The sequence below is a fragment of the Rhinolophus sinicus genome, chromosome 3, assembly GCF_057876585.1.
Source record: "Rhinolophus sinicus isolate RSI-liver-muscle chromosome 3, RSI-T2T, whole genome shotgun sequence".
In the NCBI taxonomy this organism is placed as follows: domain Eukaryota; kingdom Metazoa; phylum Chordata; class Mammalia; order Chiroptera; family Rhinolophidae; genus Rhinolophus; species Rhinolophus sinicus.
In genome coordinates, this window is record NC_142503.1 from 158,405,309 (window position 1) to 158,420,699 (window position 15,391).

The 15,391-nt window shown below is 34.7% G+C and overlaps 1 protein-coding gene across 2 annotated transcripts; it reads left to right on the top strand.

Moving 5' to 3' along the window:
- Positions 1 to 1,058: 1,058 nt before the first annotated feature.
- Positions 1,059 to 14,817, top strand: C3H15orf61 (chromosome 3 C15orf61 homolog). Of its 2 annotated transcripts, none has more exons than XM_074327522.2 (2): positions 1,059 to 1,546; positions 14,763 to 14,817. In XM_074327522.2, the coding sequence occupies exons 1-2, from the start codon at positions 1,201 to 1,203 to the stop codon at positions 14,771 to 14,773; spliced, it is 357 nt and encodes a 118-aa protein (XP_074183623.2). In that variant the 5' UTR covers positions 1,059 to 1,200; the 3' UTR covers positions 14,774 to 14,817. The 2 variants fall into 2 exon arrangements, with proteins under 2 accessions (XP_074183623.2, XP_019581181.3); XM_019725622.3 differs by lacking the exon at positions 14,763 to 14,817 and adding an exon at positions 5,851 to 6,074 and having other exon boundaries at positions 1,063 to 1,546.
- Positions 14,818 to 15,391: the final 574 nt, after the last annotated feature.

The window sequence follows — 15,391 nt, forward strand, 5'->3', positions numbered from 1 at the left end:
AACAAAGATGAATACAAGTCACGTTTGACTTCTGCAATTACAAGAGGTGCTCAAAGTGGTCACCATCAACGTAATTTTAATAGTGTTTTCCTTAAAATGTGTATACATTTTTTGGATATATATATATATATATATATTACCGGGGGTGCCAAAAGATGTACACAAGTGGACACTTTTGCCAATGTTGCTCAAGTAATAGTTCACCGTAATCCAAGTGTCTGGACGCTGAGGGTAACCACTTTGAGCACCTCTTGTAATTGCGGAAGTCAGACGTGACTTGTATTCATCTTTTGTTATCAGTATATATTGACTATTATGCTTTAATAGTTGTTTCCTTTCTTAAAACAAGATGAGTTTCTCCAAACAAGATGAGTTTACAAAAATAAGAGGAAATGCTTTAGAAAGCAGGTGCATACAAGTTACCTGAAGAGGCTGCAAAGTTTGAGAAAAGGTTTTCCTAAAGTAATAGATTGATAATGGGTGACTGAGGATTATAAAGGTTTATAACTGAAACACTCCAGGTCTGGCATGCACCAGGCTAAGAGGAGAGAAGGTGGTGGTACGCATCTGGGCATCGCATGGAGACATGTGACTTTTTAAAATACAAACTTCTTTTGAAATATCTGGGACTTATTTTAAACAGTGAACACGATAGTGAAGACCCAAACATAATAATTCTCCCTATCACCGAATGCAAATCTGGGGTCTTGGCTATTAACTCACTTCTCTGAGCACATCTTCTCAAGTGTTTCCTCAACAACGCCAACTTAAGGATTCCACTTGAGCCAGAACTTGGGTGTGAGCTCTGCCATTCACTAGCTTGGTTATTTGTTTTAAGCCTTAATTTTCTTCATATCCAAACTGATAAAACCTCCCGACCCCCTTCCCCAACCCCAAGGTTACTAACGACCACATGTGGTCATGAGTGACGATTTAACCACCGCCTTGCGGTACTTATCCTCAACCCCACCGCCGACCACTGAGCGGGCCCGGTCCCTCCCCCCTCACTCCCCTGGAGCCCACGGGACGTTCGTGCGCACGCGCCGGCGCGCCCCGGGGGCTCTCGCGCACCCGCGCGGAGCCCGTACGGCGTCCCCGCCGCTCGCTCCGGGGAGCGAGCGAGCGCGCTCCCGCGGCTCCGCCCCCATCGGCGCGCGCCCCCACGGTGGCCGAGGGGCGGGAGACACGGGGAGGCCGGCCATGGAGGCCCTGAGAAGGGCCCACGAGGCCGCGCTCCGGTTGCTGCTGTGCCGGCCTTGGGACTCGGGCGCCGCCTCCCGCCCAAAACCCCGCGCCTCGGAGGTGCTGACACAGCACCTGCTGCAGCGGCGCCTGCCGCACTGGACCTCCTTCTGCGTGCCCTACAGCGCTGTCCACAACGACCAGTTCGGCCTATCGCACTTCAACTGGCCGGTGCAAGGCGCCAACTACCACGTCCTTCGCACCGGCTGCTTCCCCTTCATCAAGTACCATTGCTCCAAGGCCCCCTGGCAGGACCTGGCCGGGCAGGACCAGTTCTTCACGGCGCTCAAGGTCGTCAACCTCGGTGAGTGGCCCGGGCCTGTTAAGCACGTCCTACCAATGGCCCAACTGTTTGCAAAGCACGCTGACAAACGTTCTCGCGCGGAGGCCGAGACCCCGGCCCAAGGTCAGACCACGTTGGCTCGGGAGGAGCTTTCCTCGGCCCGGAGCTGGCTGGCCCGGGAGCACGCCCTCGCCACGCTTCTCTCCCTTGCTGTGGGGTTTCCCAGATGCTGCCTGCGCGTCCCACTCACACTGCACCCATCTAGCACTGGCCTTGGCTCTGGTCTTTTGTATTCCCCACCATGTAGGTGCTCGTCAGGGTTAAGTTGATGCTACTGAATCGTCCCCCGCAAAGTGGGCTTTAGCCACAGACCTGTACTGAGGGATCTCCCTGCATCACCCCTGGGGTGGGGACATTCCATCCACTTCCTGCCGCTCTTAACTGGCAAGACTCATACATTAGGCAGTAAGGAGGCTGTAAGCTACTGGAAAGTGGCTCTGAAGTTAAAAAGGTCTCATTGCATGTCAGGTTTCTTTCTCATGAACATCACTTTGTGCGTGCGTTCCTATTCCAAAAACTGGAACGACCTTTTAAGTGTGTTGTTTTCTTTATATGAAATCCCAGCAAATTCCTTCTACTAAAAGCACTAAAGATTTTCATCAGTCATCTTAGCCTCCTCAGATGCTAAGCCTAAAAGATATTTTTAAAACTGCCTCTTTAATATTTTTAGGTTTTCATGGGAATATTGTAATTCTAAGAGTATTTTTACTTTTGCTAGATGTTTATTTTCTTTTGGTTAATGACAGAAGAGGCATGAATATTGACATGGGGGTATCTTTTACAGGTCAGTGGAAAATAGGCCTCAAGATGTTTTGAACCTATTAATAGCTGATACCAAATTAATCCAGATTTCAGGAATTCAAAATCTAGACATGGGAGCTGAATCATGTTGTGCAACCAGGTTTTTAAGACCAAAATTAAAGCTAAAGCAGCTGCACTAGTGTTATATAGTCTGATAGTTCATTAAATTTAAATATGGTATGTGTAGTTTTGCTTATAATTCACATATGTCAGTCATGGGGTTTTTGAGCCATTGCTCCACTGGGACTGTCCTGGGTTCAGTCCAATAAGAAAATTATATAGCAATGTGTAATCCTTCAAAAAAATGTCTTATTGTTTGGCTGATGGACTATATAGAGCATGCCCACTAATTTTGAGGTTGATACAAATTTGAAAGTGTGAGGTGACTTAGAAAATTCAATTCAAAATTATTTGGAAAGAGTGGAGTGATGACTAGATTCAAGAAGAATAAGTTTTTTAAAAAGTTTATTTTAGCATTTTCAGAATCAGAAAAAAATACTCTTCCCAAATGTAAAGAGTAATAGGTTAGGAAAAATATAACATGAGCCAAATGCCTTTTTTTGTTGTTGTTTGTTTTCACCATTTAAAACCTAACACTTTAGGGACACCTTAATGATTAGGAGCCTCTCTTTTAGATAAAGAAATCCAAAGAAAAATAGGATCCTAGAACATTCTCACAAAGAAAAGTAAAACCTTTTGAGGAAAGAAACAGCAGTTGTTTTTTTATGTTGAAGGCCAAAGAGTGATTGAATGATCTTTGTGGTCTTTAAAAAATTTTTTAAATCCTGCTTAGATGGGAATAAGCGATTCAGTGAAACAAAAAGAAAAACTTTCTGTTCATACATGTTTTAATACAAATTGGCTATACTAATACAGGGAATTTATTTCTGGACTTTTTAAAGAGTAGTGTATTCACCAATTTGGTAATGTTTACTTTGTATTTTTGTCGGAAGGTAGGGAATGTGAACTAGATAATAGGATTCTTTCCTATTCTGTGATGTACAATTGCCCTTCTGGATTATCAAGTACATATTCTATTAATAAAAATACTCAGGATTTTATTCGTCTTCTACCCTTCCAAATTAGAAACTATTCCAGTAATTCATTTTGTAAATAACACAGATTTCTCTCTTACCATTTGTTCTCTTTCTCCTCCGCCTTTCCTTCAATGGAAGCTGACATTTTACTGATGGTTTATCAGTCTAGGAATCCTGCTGGGAAGTAGATTGAGATTTAAGAAAAGCAACTTACCATTGGAATGAATGGGTAATCAGAGACTTGATACAAAGTTCTAATTTTTTTTAAGTGCTTAATTTGACAGTGGTTTACCTACTGTTCAGCTGACTCAAAATGAATTATTATGCAAAGAACTGACTTTCACGTTCATCTGTTTCAGACTCTCTGGAAAAAAATTAATTTTTCATGGAATCTTACAGACTTGAAAGCATATGTGCTACAAAGAAAATTGTTTTTTTTAATGTGTAAATTATATCAGTGGCAAATCTCATACAGTATATTAGCCTGACTGCATTAAATAGACAGCTGGGAAAAATATATAGAATTTCTGACTCCTATATCACAATTCCATCCCCTATCAAACAGCATTACTGGTAATGAATGGTTCTTAGTTCTTTCTTAATAGGAGAAAATGTAGTTATTAAGCTAGTAATCTTTGATCAGTCCTCCATTTTAGCTGAAAAAATACTGACCAAATATTTAACTGAAAACTGTGACAAATACTGTAAAACAAAATTTTCAGTGTCACTAGCTATTCTTTAAATTTATGTCCTTAGAATTGGTTTAAAAGGCATATTTTTTTTACCCTTAGTATATTTAGAAAATTAATAATTGTTTCTAGAGCCTGTTTTGTCTTCCTCCATTGATTTTCAGCTTTTGAAATAGTGGTATCATATTTTAAATTTATTTTTTATTTCTATTGCTCCCTATACTCCGTGCTCACTTCTGCCTGTTTTGTTCTTGTTTTTCTCTTGTCCAGTCCCCCATTTGCCTTTTTATTTTTCCTTTTTGGTTAAATGATTTATAAATAGCTTTATGTTGCCATAGCTTTATGTTGCTTTTAGTTTTTATAGATTTTTTCGTAACATTCCCTTGGGGCATTTAGAGATTATTTTGGGTATTACTAAGGCAAAGAAGGTAATACACTGTAAAAGGTTTCATTAAAGTTCCAGGGAACCCTGTGATAGTGACAAGCTGTGACCCAGTATATTCCTAAAAATAGAGAGATGCCAGCCTGTATGGGCATTTTTGCCTTTTCTCATTGCCAGCTAGTGATGCTTCTCCTGATTAATCTTTGGCATCACAGTGGCTGGAATGTACCTTCAGGGAATAAGCACAAAATAGTTCAGTGCACTTATACACTCAAAAAGAGCATAACATAGCAAATATACTCTTGCATAAAAATAAGAAAAAAATTTAGCAATACGATTAGTCCTGAGATGTGTTGATTTTCCTATTAATTAGAAGGAAAGCAATTTTCCAAATGTAAAACTCTTCTTTTAAATTGTCATTTTCTGTCCAACTCCTACACAGGAGCAATAAAATTAATGTGTAGAACATAGAATACTTATTGATTGATGTGCCTATGGTTTTATACATATGTTTTAAATATGTTAATGGTCACTGATTCTAAATAAGTACCTTAAAAAAGATAGGAATTGTGAAAGTTTGTTTTGTGTCCACCATAGTGTCATATGCATATGAAAGCTTTAATCCCTAGCTCAGGGTAGTATATAGGTTTAGTTTCATGTATCACAAATGGCAACTAATCATAAACATAACAGCAAAATCTTATCAAATGGAAATATTCCAAGGAAGAAACGTGTTGGAGTCTAGTCTTCCTACTTCAAATAGGTCTAAATAAGATTGTTTCCCAATCACTTATAAAAATACTAATGGGTTGTTTCTTTCTCATGCCTGTTATTATACTAAACACTTCCTTAGTGTTAGATTTTGCCTTAGTTTTGAAGACAGCTGTTTGACCCAGTTTCTTTTAAGTTGTACAAAAAAGTTACTTTAGCCATCAGTGTTACAGTTTAGCTTAAAGTACAGTAAAGTTGACCTAGTAATTTAAGCTCAAGGGCAATAACCAGGAGCATCTACACTTAAATTAATGAATATTCTGTTTGCTTATTTGTAAAAAGAACATAAAATTACTTCATAATTGCTTGGAGGTAATGAATTAGTGCTTATAAAATGCTTTGAATTAAAATTTATACCAGCTATACCTATAGTTTTAAAAATCTCTAGGCTCACACAGTTGTTACCATGTTCCAAAAACATAAATGAAATTGAGATCTTAGAGTCACTATTTACTCATATTTTTATAACTTTATAATTTGTTGACATTGCTAAACAGTGCTATGTGATTTGTACCATGACAAATATATGGGTACATGATTAATAAGTATTGATGTTCATAAATAACATACTCATTTGTTTTTTAGGTATTCCAACTTTATTATATGGACTTGGCTCCTGGTTATTTGCTAGAGTCACAGAGACTGTGCATACCAGTTATGGACCAATAACAGTTTATTTTCTAAATAAAGAAGATGAAGGTGCCATGTATTGAAAGTGTGCATTGGAGAACATAAATATTAGTGGATTTTCTCTTGTGTGAATGTGCAGTATTTATTTTTGATCCTTTAAAATAAAACTTTTGCAAACACCTTGTTCTTTCTATGATGTCTGGCTCTTTAAGATGAATCATTGTTCTCAAGAGACAAAGCTTTTCACACATTGTTATATATTACATACTCCCTTTAGTCAATGGGAACTAGAAATACATGAAGCTTATACCAATTTTTTCCTAGAACTAGATTAAACTACAGATAAAAAATGATTATAACATATATAGATTTTATAGTTAGGTATTAACAAATTCTCTTTGAAGAGAAAATACAGACACCACACAAAGAAGGAAGAGGAAAAAAAAATCTTTTACATAGCATTGGAAAAAGAAGTAGAGGATTTTAGGGTATATGGTGGAGATAATATAATATTGGCAAATCCAAAATTGATGAGAATTCTAATTGCAATCTGAAATCTAAACTATTCAGCTGCCAGGATTTTCAATGGAAATGTATTAAAGCTCTTAATGCCATTTACCTGGATGAGAGGTCTGGGTATAATGTTGAAACTTCTCATTGCCTCAAGAATCCAATACCAACTACCTTTTAAAATATAATAACTGGTTAATGTAAATGCATCAAGATACATGAAATTAAGACTTATTAAAAGTTAAAATAGCATGCTGATAAAGCTGTAAGAACAATTAAGATCTAGAAAGACTCAGAAAAATAAATTTGATAACTGTTTATAAAAGCAATTAGCTCAAATGGTACATATCCATAGACTTATTGGCGATGGGAAGTGGGCTGAAATTTTAAAGACCTGATGGCAGTTTTGCATTAGAATTTTATTAATTTAATTGCATTTTTGAAAGCAAAGTCATTAAACAAAATTTATCCTTGGGGGGTAGTTACAAAATACCCAGACGAATGGTAAATTTCAGAAATTTGGAGTAATTTAGGGAGAACTAAGTAGAACTATTTAATTTCTAAACCAATGGGTGTTTAAGATTTATGATCTTTCCCATAATTACAAACATACATTATATATTATTTTATGTTAATGTGTTGCTGATACTCTATAACATTTACACTTTTTTGTAGCAAAATATAAAATTCAATCTAACCAACATTTGGATGCTTGCTTCTGGCAAATCAGTAGAGAATGAGGAAGTGATTGAGGTGAAAGCACCAGAATCACAAAGTAATACAAACTGGCTTCGTTAAAGGTAGTCATTTTAAATGAGCTACAGAGAGTGAACTGTTCTTCAAATATATGTAGTGTTCACTTGTCTAAAAGCAATTCTAAGTAATACTTTAATCAAAGAAGTACTTATGCCAACATATTTAGTCCAGAAGAATATACTTGACACTAGTTAAATGAATGGCTTACACAAAGAAGATAGTGTTACATTAAGCTTCATTAATAATAAAACTGACTATTAGCATTTTGCAAGGGAGGCTAGAACTGATTTCCTCTGTAATGGGCGAAGTTAAATAACTATAGCTCATAAGTTTTAAGTCAAATACTGCTCATTCATTGCTGCTGGTTTTGTCAATACTTGTTGTAAAGGTTTGGTCCCAACACAAGGCTGATAAAATGGTTTTTAATTACCAGACTATAAATACAGCTTTTCAGTAGAGTTGCACTTCTTTTCACAGCGGCCTGTTTGATTTCTGATAATTTGTAGTGCTGACTCTGCTTACCTGTTTTTCAATAGCTATAGTCAGTGTGACTTCTTGTCCATATGGTGATAGGTAAGTCTCCTCGGAGAACATCTTTGACAAACTACCCTATTGATCTCTGTAATTCTCTGCTTGCAGCATTAAATAGAGCCTTGATTTCTTGTCTGATGTGCTCACTGTGTAACAATTAAGCAAATGTAATATTTTCTTGTATTACATGAAAATCAATAGACCTCTTGCTCTCATAGAGTTGATCATGGTGAAGGATGAACTCAGTGATGGCTAAGGGCATGGTTCAAATATTAAAATACCATTCATTGGATTTATTAAGTCTTATGAACCTTTTAGTCTGAAAAATGATTGCCATTGAACAGTAATGGTTTAAGTTTTTTTCTTTAAAGTTGGATATTACATCAAAGCATTGTGGCCTAAAAGGGATAAAGTATAAAGGCTGGATGTCAAGAGATTGAGTCTATTTTTAGTAGTACCAGAGCTGTCTTACTTTTTGACCTCAAGCTGTTTACTCCTTTGAGTCTTTGTTTTTTTCCACCTGTAATTTGAGGACAAAACAAGAAACCTTTGTATCTTAAAATATATCATGAATATACTTGTAATTAAATGTCAGTTTTATTTCAGAAAATCTGTTTGCAATCCTCATCCTTCTGTTCCATATATATATGTATATATATATACATATATATATGACTTCATTAATAAAAGGATTTTTAAATGTGAGAGGAAGAAAGGAGAAGACACTGAAAGCATTGTGTGTGAGTGTCTGCACATGTGGTTATGTCTGACATGGAAAGCAGGGTTCCTACCCTTCTGGATATCAGGAATTTTCTTCGGTAATGAAACAACCAAAGGGCTTTTCTGTCTATACTTCTTTAGTGGGATTTTGTCTTTAAAATAATCTAGGCACAACTATTTTTTAACAACGGTGTGTTTTTAGTATAAAATCGTGCATCTCTTCTATTGTTATTTCTATACAAATCAATTATCCCGTGTTGGAAGAAATTCCCAGTCAAAATTCTTAGTTCCTATGTAAGTTGTGAACCACCATGAAGATGCAGTAACAGAGTTGGGAGCATGAAAGAAGTTCCTAATACAAAAATCCCTAGTTTCTCAGTGCTAATGTCTTAACATACCAAATTATACAAATTGTTATAATTTCATCACACATATTTAGTCACTAATATTTTGTTAATTATTGACCAGTAAAAATTGAAATATTTTTAATTCTTATAAGCCATATGTGTTTCTTTTTAAATGTACATTTTATTTTGTGTCATTTATATTCACTCAAAAAATCAGAACATCTATAATTCTTCATGAAATAATTCATTAAAGAATGAATGACGTTTGAATGAGCTGGGTGACATAAAGACAAGGATCCTGGTTTCAGTTCATTTAAAAGCTAATGCAGAATAACAGAAACTTTATCTTAAAGCTAGTGGATCGGGTATCTACTTTTTTTCAGCACTTACCATTCAGACAGTAATGATGTTTGGGGACATCTTAACCTAAACAAGTACTTAGCATTACATCTCACCTGGGTCAACAGTCTAGGGTATCACAGTTAAACTGTTACTGTAAATTAATGGAAAATGTTACTGCACTTTGCTGAAAGATCAATGTCCAATAAAGGCTGCACAATCAAATCTTGTTGCAATGATTGAGGTCTTTAATTGCGTTTCAAAGATAAGGTGGTAATCAACACAGCTTTAACTGATCTTTTTTACTAGTTCAATTACATGCTAATGACTAGTGCCAAGTCAGAATCTTTAACTACTTATACTTATTAAATCTTATGTTAGTAATGAAAAATTACCTTAGCTATGCAATCGATAGAACACAAATCTTAATTACTATATTTCACTTTTTCCCATTTTATGTGCTTGACAAATATTTCACAAGAGCTTTCCCAGCAGTAAGAAATGCTATGGGTAGTGACCAGAGTCCACAGAGTATTTTTCTAATATAAAATGGAGATCAGATGTTGAGAAATTTTTTTTTCTTTAAATGAGAATGTGGCTAAAATAGTTTCCACTGATACAAGCTTGGCCATCCAGCTACTTCTCAGAACACTGTTCTTGTAATTGAGAGTACATTTAATACAACTGGGATAAAATCTAGATTGGTTTTAGTAAAATGTATTTCTAAAAGTTCAGTTAGTTTTCTAGTTAAACTGATTTCATACAGAGCCTACTATAAAATTCTATTTTGGGAAAGCGTAAAAGTTCGTTAAGGCAAATGATAAAAGAATAAACTGGACTTCATTAAAATTAAAAACTTTTGTGCTTCAAAGGACACTATGGAGAAAATGACAAGATAGTGACAAAACGGGAGAAAATATTTGCAAATCATATCTGATAAGGGATTTGTAGCCAGAATATATAAAGAACTCTTATAACAGACATTTCTCCAAAGATGTTATACAAATGGTTACTAAGAAAAGATGTTCAACATTAACTATTATGGAAATGCAAATCAAAACCACAATGAGATACAATTTCAAACCGACTAGGATGGCTATCTATAATCAAAAACACAGATAATAACAAACGTTGAAAAGGATGTGGAGAAATTGGAATCCATATACATTGCTAGTGGGAATGTAAAATGGTTCAGCCACTTTGGAAATCTGGCAGTTAAATATTAAATATGGAGTTACCATATGACCTAGCAATTCTATTCCTAGGTACATACCCTAGAAAATTGAAAACACGTTCACACAAAAACTTGTACACAAATGTTCAAAGCAGCATTATTTGTTCTAGTCAAAAAGTGGAAACCACTCAAATATCCATCAATAAACGAATAGATAAATAATATATGGCATACTCACACAATGGAATATTATTCTGCCATAAAAAGGAATGAAGTACTGATACTTGCTACACCATTGATGAAGCTTGAAAGCATTACGCTAAATGAAAGAAGCCAGTCATTAAAAAACCACGTATTATTCCTTATATGAAATGTCCAGAATAGGCAAATCTATAGTGACAGAAAGTGGATTAGCAATTGCCTAGGGCTGGAGAGGTGGGGAAGAAATGGGGAGTGACTTAATAGACATGGGATTTCTTTTTGGGGTGATGAAACTGTTCTAAAATTGACTGTTGATGGTTGCACAAATCTGACTGTACTCAGATTATTGAATTATACACTTAAATAGAAGTACTATATGGCATGTGAATTCTCTTCCAATAAAGCTATTAAAAATTAGTAAAGGGGGAGGGGAAATGGGCAGTTAGTGTTTAATATGTATAGAGTTTCAATTTTGCAAGATTAAAAGAGTTCTGGAGAAGGATGGCATTGGTGGTTGCACAGTGATGTGAATGTACTCAACACCACTGAACGGCGCACTTTAAAATGGTTAACATGGTAAATTTTGTGTTCCGTGTATCTTACGACAAAGAAAAATATTTTTAAAAAATTAGTAAAGGATTTAATATTACCATGATAAAATTAACTGCATGATTTTCATAGAAAATAACTGAGTTTGGGAAAATGTTAGAAATTAAAAGAAGTAAAATGTTAATTTAACATCATTTTATCTGTTGCAGGCTTGGAATTCAAAAAATTTTGGTTATGAAACCTAGTTTTAATTAAGTGGAAGAAATCTCATTTGGGATAATTTTTAGTAGCATTAAAAAAAGGATATACTTGGTTTGAGATTACTTAAGACCACAGAAAAGCATGTAAAATGTTAGTAAATGAAAATCTCCTCTTTTAGATCCTAGTTGCTGGATAAATACCAGCTACTACTAAAATAAGGTTTTATATAGTACTGCTTATAGCTATTTTAGTTGCACTTATATCTTTTTAAATACAGTTTATGAACATTGTACTACTCCATTATATTATTAATTTACCTTCAGAGATATTTATAGTATCAATTTAAAAGCTGTAAAACTTCATGAAAAGTAGCTTAAACACAAGGATTTTGATAAACAAAAGCTTTCAGTTTTAAAAGCAAATCATGGAAACTACTTCTTAAAGAAGATTTGAAGGATTTTTGTTGTTGTTGGTAGAATTATGAACCTTGTAAACTCAGTATTTTTTAGTTAACCTAAATACATAAATCTATGTGAATTCATCTTATGAAAAGAGATATGTCATTAGATATATGATCATTATATGCTTTAGTGATTCATGGACCTTGTTACATACATGCTTTGTAATGTATGAATTATTTAGTAAGAAAAATCACAATAATTTTGTTGTTACTCAAAAATTTATGGGTTGGCAGAAACAATTATGCAGCCCCTGAAGCTGGCACGTTAAGGTAACATCATTAACGCTACGTAGTATGATTTTTTTTAGTAGTTATTTGATATAACCTTTACTGCTTCTGCTAGAATATATCAGTAATTTTATAACAATCTGTCTGTAAACAGAACATTGAATTTATTAAACACAAAATGATTCATTTTACTCTTCTTTGAAGTGCATAATTTAAAATCATACCTAAAAAGTTGTTTACCCGAACCCCGAAGGAAGAATAAAAATATAACGAAAATAAAAATCAATACTCTAGTAAATAGATATATATTTAAAACTCCACTTAATGAAAGTAAATATTTTTATTTCAAAAAAGTACATGTTTAAGAAATCGATGAAAATAATTCATGAAGGTAGATTATCTTGTAGCCTTTCTTTAAGACCTTTCTTTACTGTGAGATGAAGCCAAATTTAGTTTCTTATGCTCTCATATCTCCAAATTTTATAAAATGGAGGAACCAAGACTTGAGAGTTTGAATAAAAATCTAAGTAGTGTCACTTAAATTTTAGATTACATTTAAAAATCAAGTTATTCATTCATCACACAGACACTTTTGCACTGACAGAATTTTGGAAATTTTACCTGTCAACCACATCTAGCAGTTCTGAATCTACATAACAAGGATCCATTCAAGCCATACTAAAAAGTGCACTTCGGTACACACACAGCTGGATGAGAACCAGGTGTTACTAATTTTTTGTGTGTTTTCAGTATTTGTTATATAATGAAGGCTCTATGTCAAATGAATGTATGATCATTCAAAATTAAAAAGAAAACTTGCCTTCATCTTTAACAGATTTAAGAAAGGGATACTGTAATAGATCATATGGATTCTTTGTAAGAACAGCAACAAGTTTTGAAATACTATCTCAGATGTAATGAATTGACTTACACGGTTCTATGTATTTCGAAAAAGAAAAGATTGGAATCTTGTTCCATTATCCTTTTTAGGCACTTCAAAAGGTGCCATCTATGTTCTCATACATAAATTTTGCTATTTAAAAGTCAAACAGAATGATGTGTAGAACTAAATGAAGTGAAACATTAAACAGAAAGTAATAGGATCAGTTAGACTTAACTCTTTGTAAGCAGAACTAGAAACAATGCATTAGTAACTAGGAGACAAGAATGTTTTAATTTGAGTTGGCAAAAAATGGAATGGGTGACGTCTTGAGACAGTGAGTCCTATTGTTGTTGGAGATGTTCAGGAGGTAGCGGGATAATTCCTTAGGTTGACGTGCAGAGAATTATTGAATTGGGCTGAGGATTACCGTGTTTCCCCCAAAACAGGACCTAGCCAGACCATCAGCTCTAATGCGTCTTTTGGAGCAAAAATTAATATAAGACCCAGTATTATACTATATATTATATTATTATATTATATTTTATATAAGATCCAGTCTTATATTATAGTAAAATAAAACCGGGTCTTATATTAATTTTTGTTCCAAAAGACTCATTAGAGCTGATTGTCCGGCTAGGACTTATTTTCAGGGAAACACGGTAGATTGGTGATTTTGTAAGTTTCCTTTAACTGCAATTTTATTATCATTCTTGAATGCCTATGTCTGATTCCCAATCATGCTATTTGGTTTGGTATTTATTGCTATTCCACTATGGTGTAATACAAAGAACCTTGATTTGAAAATTTAAAAATATGGTTTAAGGTCTCTTGCTGTACTACCACTGGTTGAATAACCATCAGAAAAATTAAAGCTTTCTGAGTCTTCATGTCCTCACATATACAATAAGTTTATCTAACATTTACGTAGCATTTATTTGTGCCAGGTCATAGACTAAGTACTTTATACATATTAACTCACTTAATCCTCTCGTAACAACTCTATGAAATAGGCATTATTTTTATGCCCAATTTTTACCTGTGGAAACCAAGAAGTTGCGCCCAAGGTCACACATGGTGAGTGTTACTCCAACGTCTGCAGTCTGTCTACAGAGTCCATGGTCTTAACCATTACTCTATATACTTTTCTATGATGCGCAGGATAAATCTATCAAAAACAGATGTGTGCTTTGCAAACTGTAAAGTGCCACAAAAATGTGAGATATATTTTGTTAGTTGATATAAAGAAAATATTATATAGATGTTTAAACAATGAAAAGAGGGAAATAATAAAGTTTAAGTGATTTGTAGGGACAATCAGCCTACCCCAATCTAAAGGAAAATTTATTATGCAGAATTAAACCTAATGACATTTTAAATTAATGAACTAATTCATTTTAGAGCATCTAAAATCCACAGTACCTGGCACATAGTAGGTGCTCCACCATGAATATCTACTGAATTGTTTCTGCTTTTGCAGGAGTGCTGGAATTGGTCTCACTGTTCTTTTCCATTCCTGCCAAAACAGAAGAGATCAGACTTTCCTGTCATACTTTCAGGGGTTTGCTGTGTCTGATCATTTTTGTCCATGCGTCTTCATATTCTTCTTTTTAAAAAACTAATAGATAACAAGCACTATGATAAGCATTATGTTTATTGTTTAGTTATTGCTATTGTAAATTATATCTTTTTAAAATTAAAGTTTCTAAAACATTATTGCTAGTGTGTAAAAAAAGCGACTTACTTTTTAAAAAAAAACTTTATTTAGAATAATTTTAGATGGACAGAAATATTGCAGATATAGTACAGAGAGTTCCCATATACCACACCCAGATTCCCCTAATGTTAGCATTTTACATAATCATTGTACTTATGTCACAACTAAAAAGTCAACATTGGTACATTATTACTAACTACGTTCGACTTTATTCAGGTTTCACGTTTTTCATTACTGTCTTTTTTCTGTTCCAGGATTCCATTGAGGACCCTACATTACATTTAATCATCATGTCTCCTTAGTCTCCTCAGGTCTGAGTTTTTTTGCTTTTTGTTTTCTATGACCTTGGCAGTTTTAAGAAGTACTTGTCAGGTATTCTGTAGAATGTCCCTCAGTTTGGGTTTGTCTGACATTTTTCTCATGATTAATCGGGGTTATGAGTTTTGGGAAGACCACAGAGGTCAAATACCCCTCTGATTATATCATATCAGAGAGTACATGGGGTGATGTTAACTTGATCACTTGGATAGGATGATGTCTGCCAGCTTTCTCCACAGGAAAGTTACTGTTTCCATCCTCTACTGTCATTATATTGTTTTAAATCAAAATTAATCAACACGTATTTGAATGTTATATGCAAGGGCCCACATTAGGCACTGAAGGAGACAAGTAGAATTCTTGAACATAGGAGGCAATCAACATTTCGTTGTAAAATTTGAGGTTCAGTGGGAGTCTGTAATAGTTGTCTCAGTCTTGATGGGGATGGTGATGGAAAGGCAAAGGAACAAGGGAGGCTCAAGACAGGCAGGAGATGCACATGGTAGTTGCATTCCTGTTACTTAATTTACTTTGCCTTCAAAATCCATTCATTCATTCAACAAAA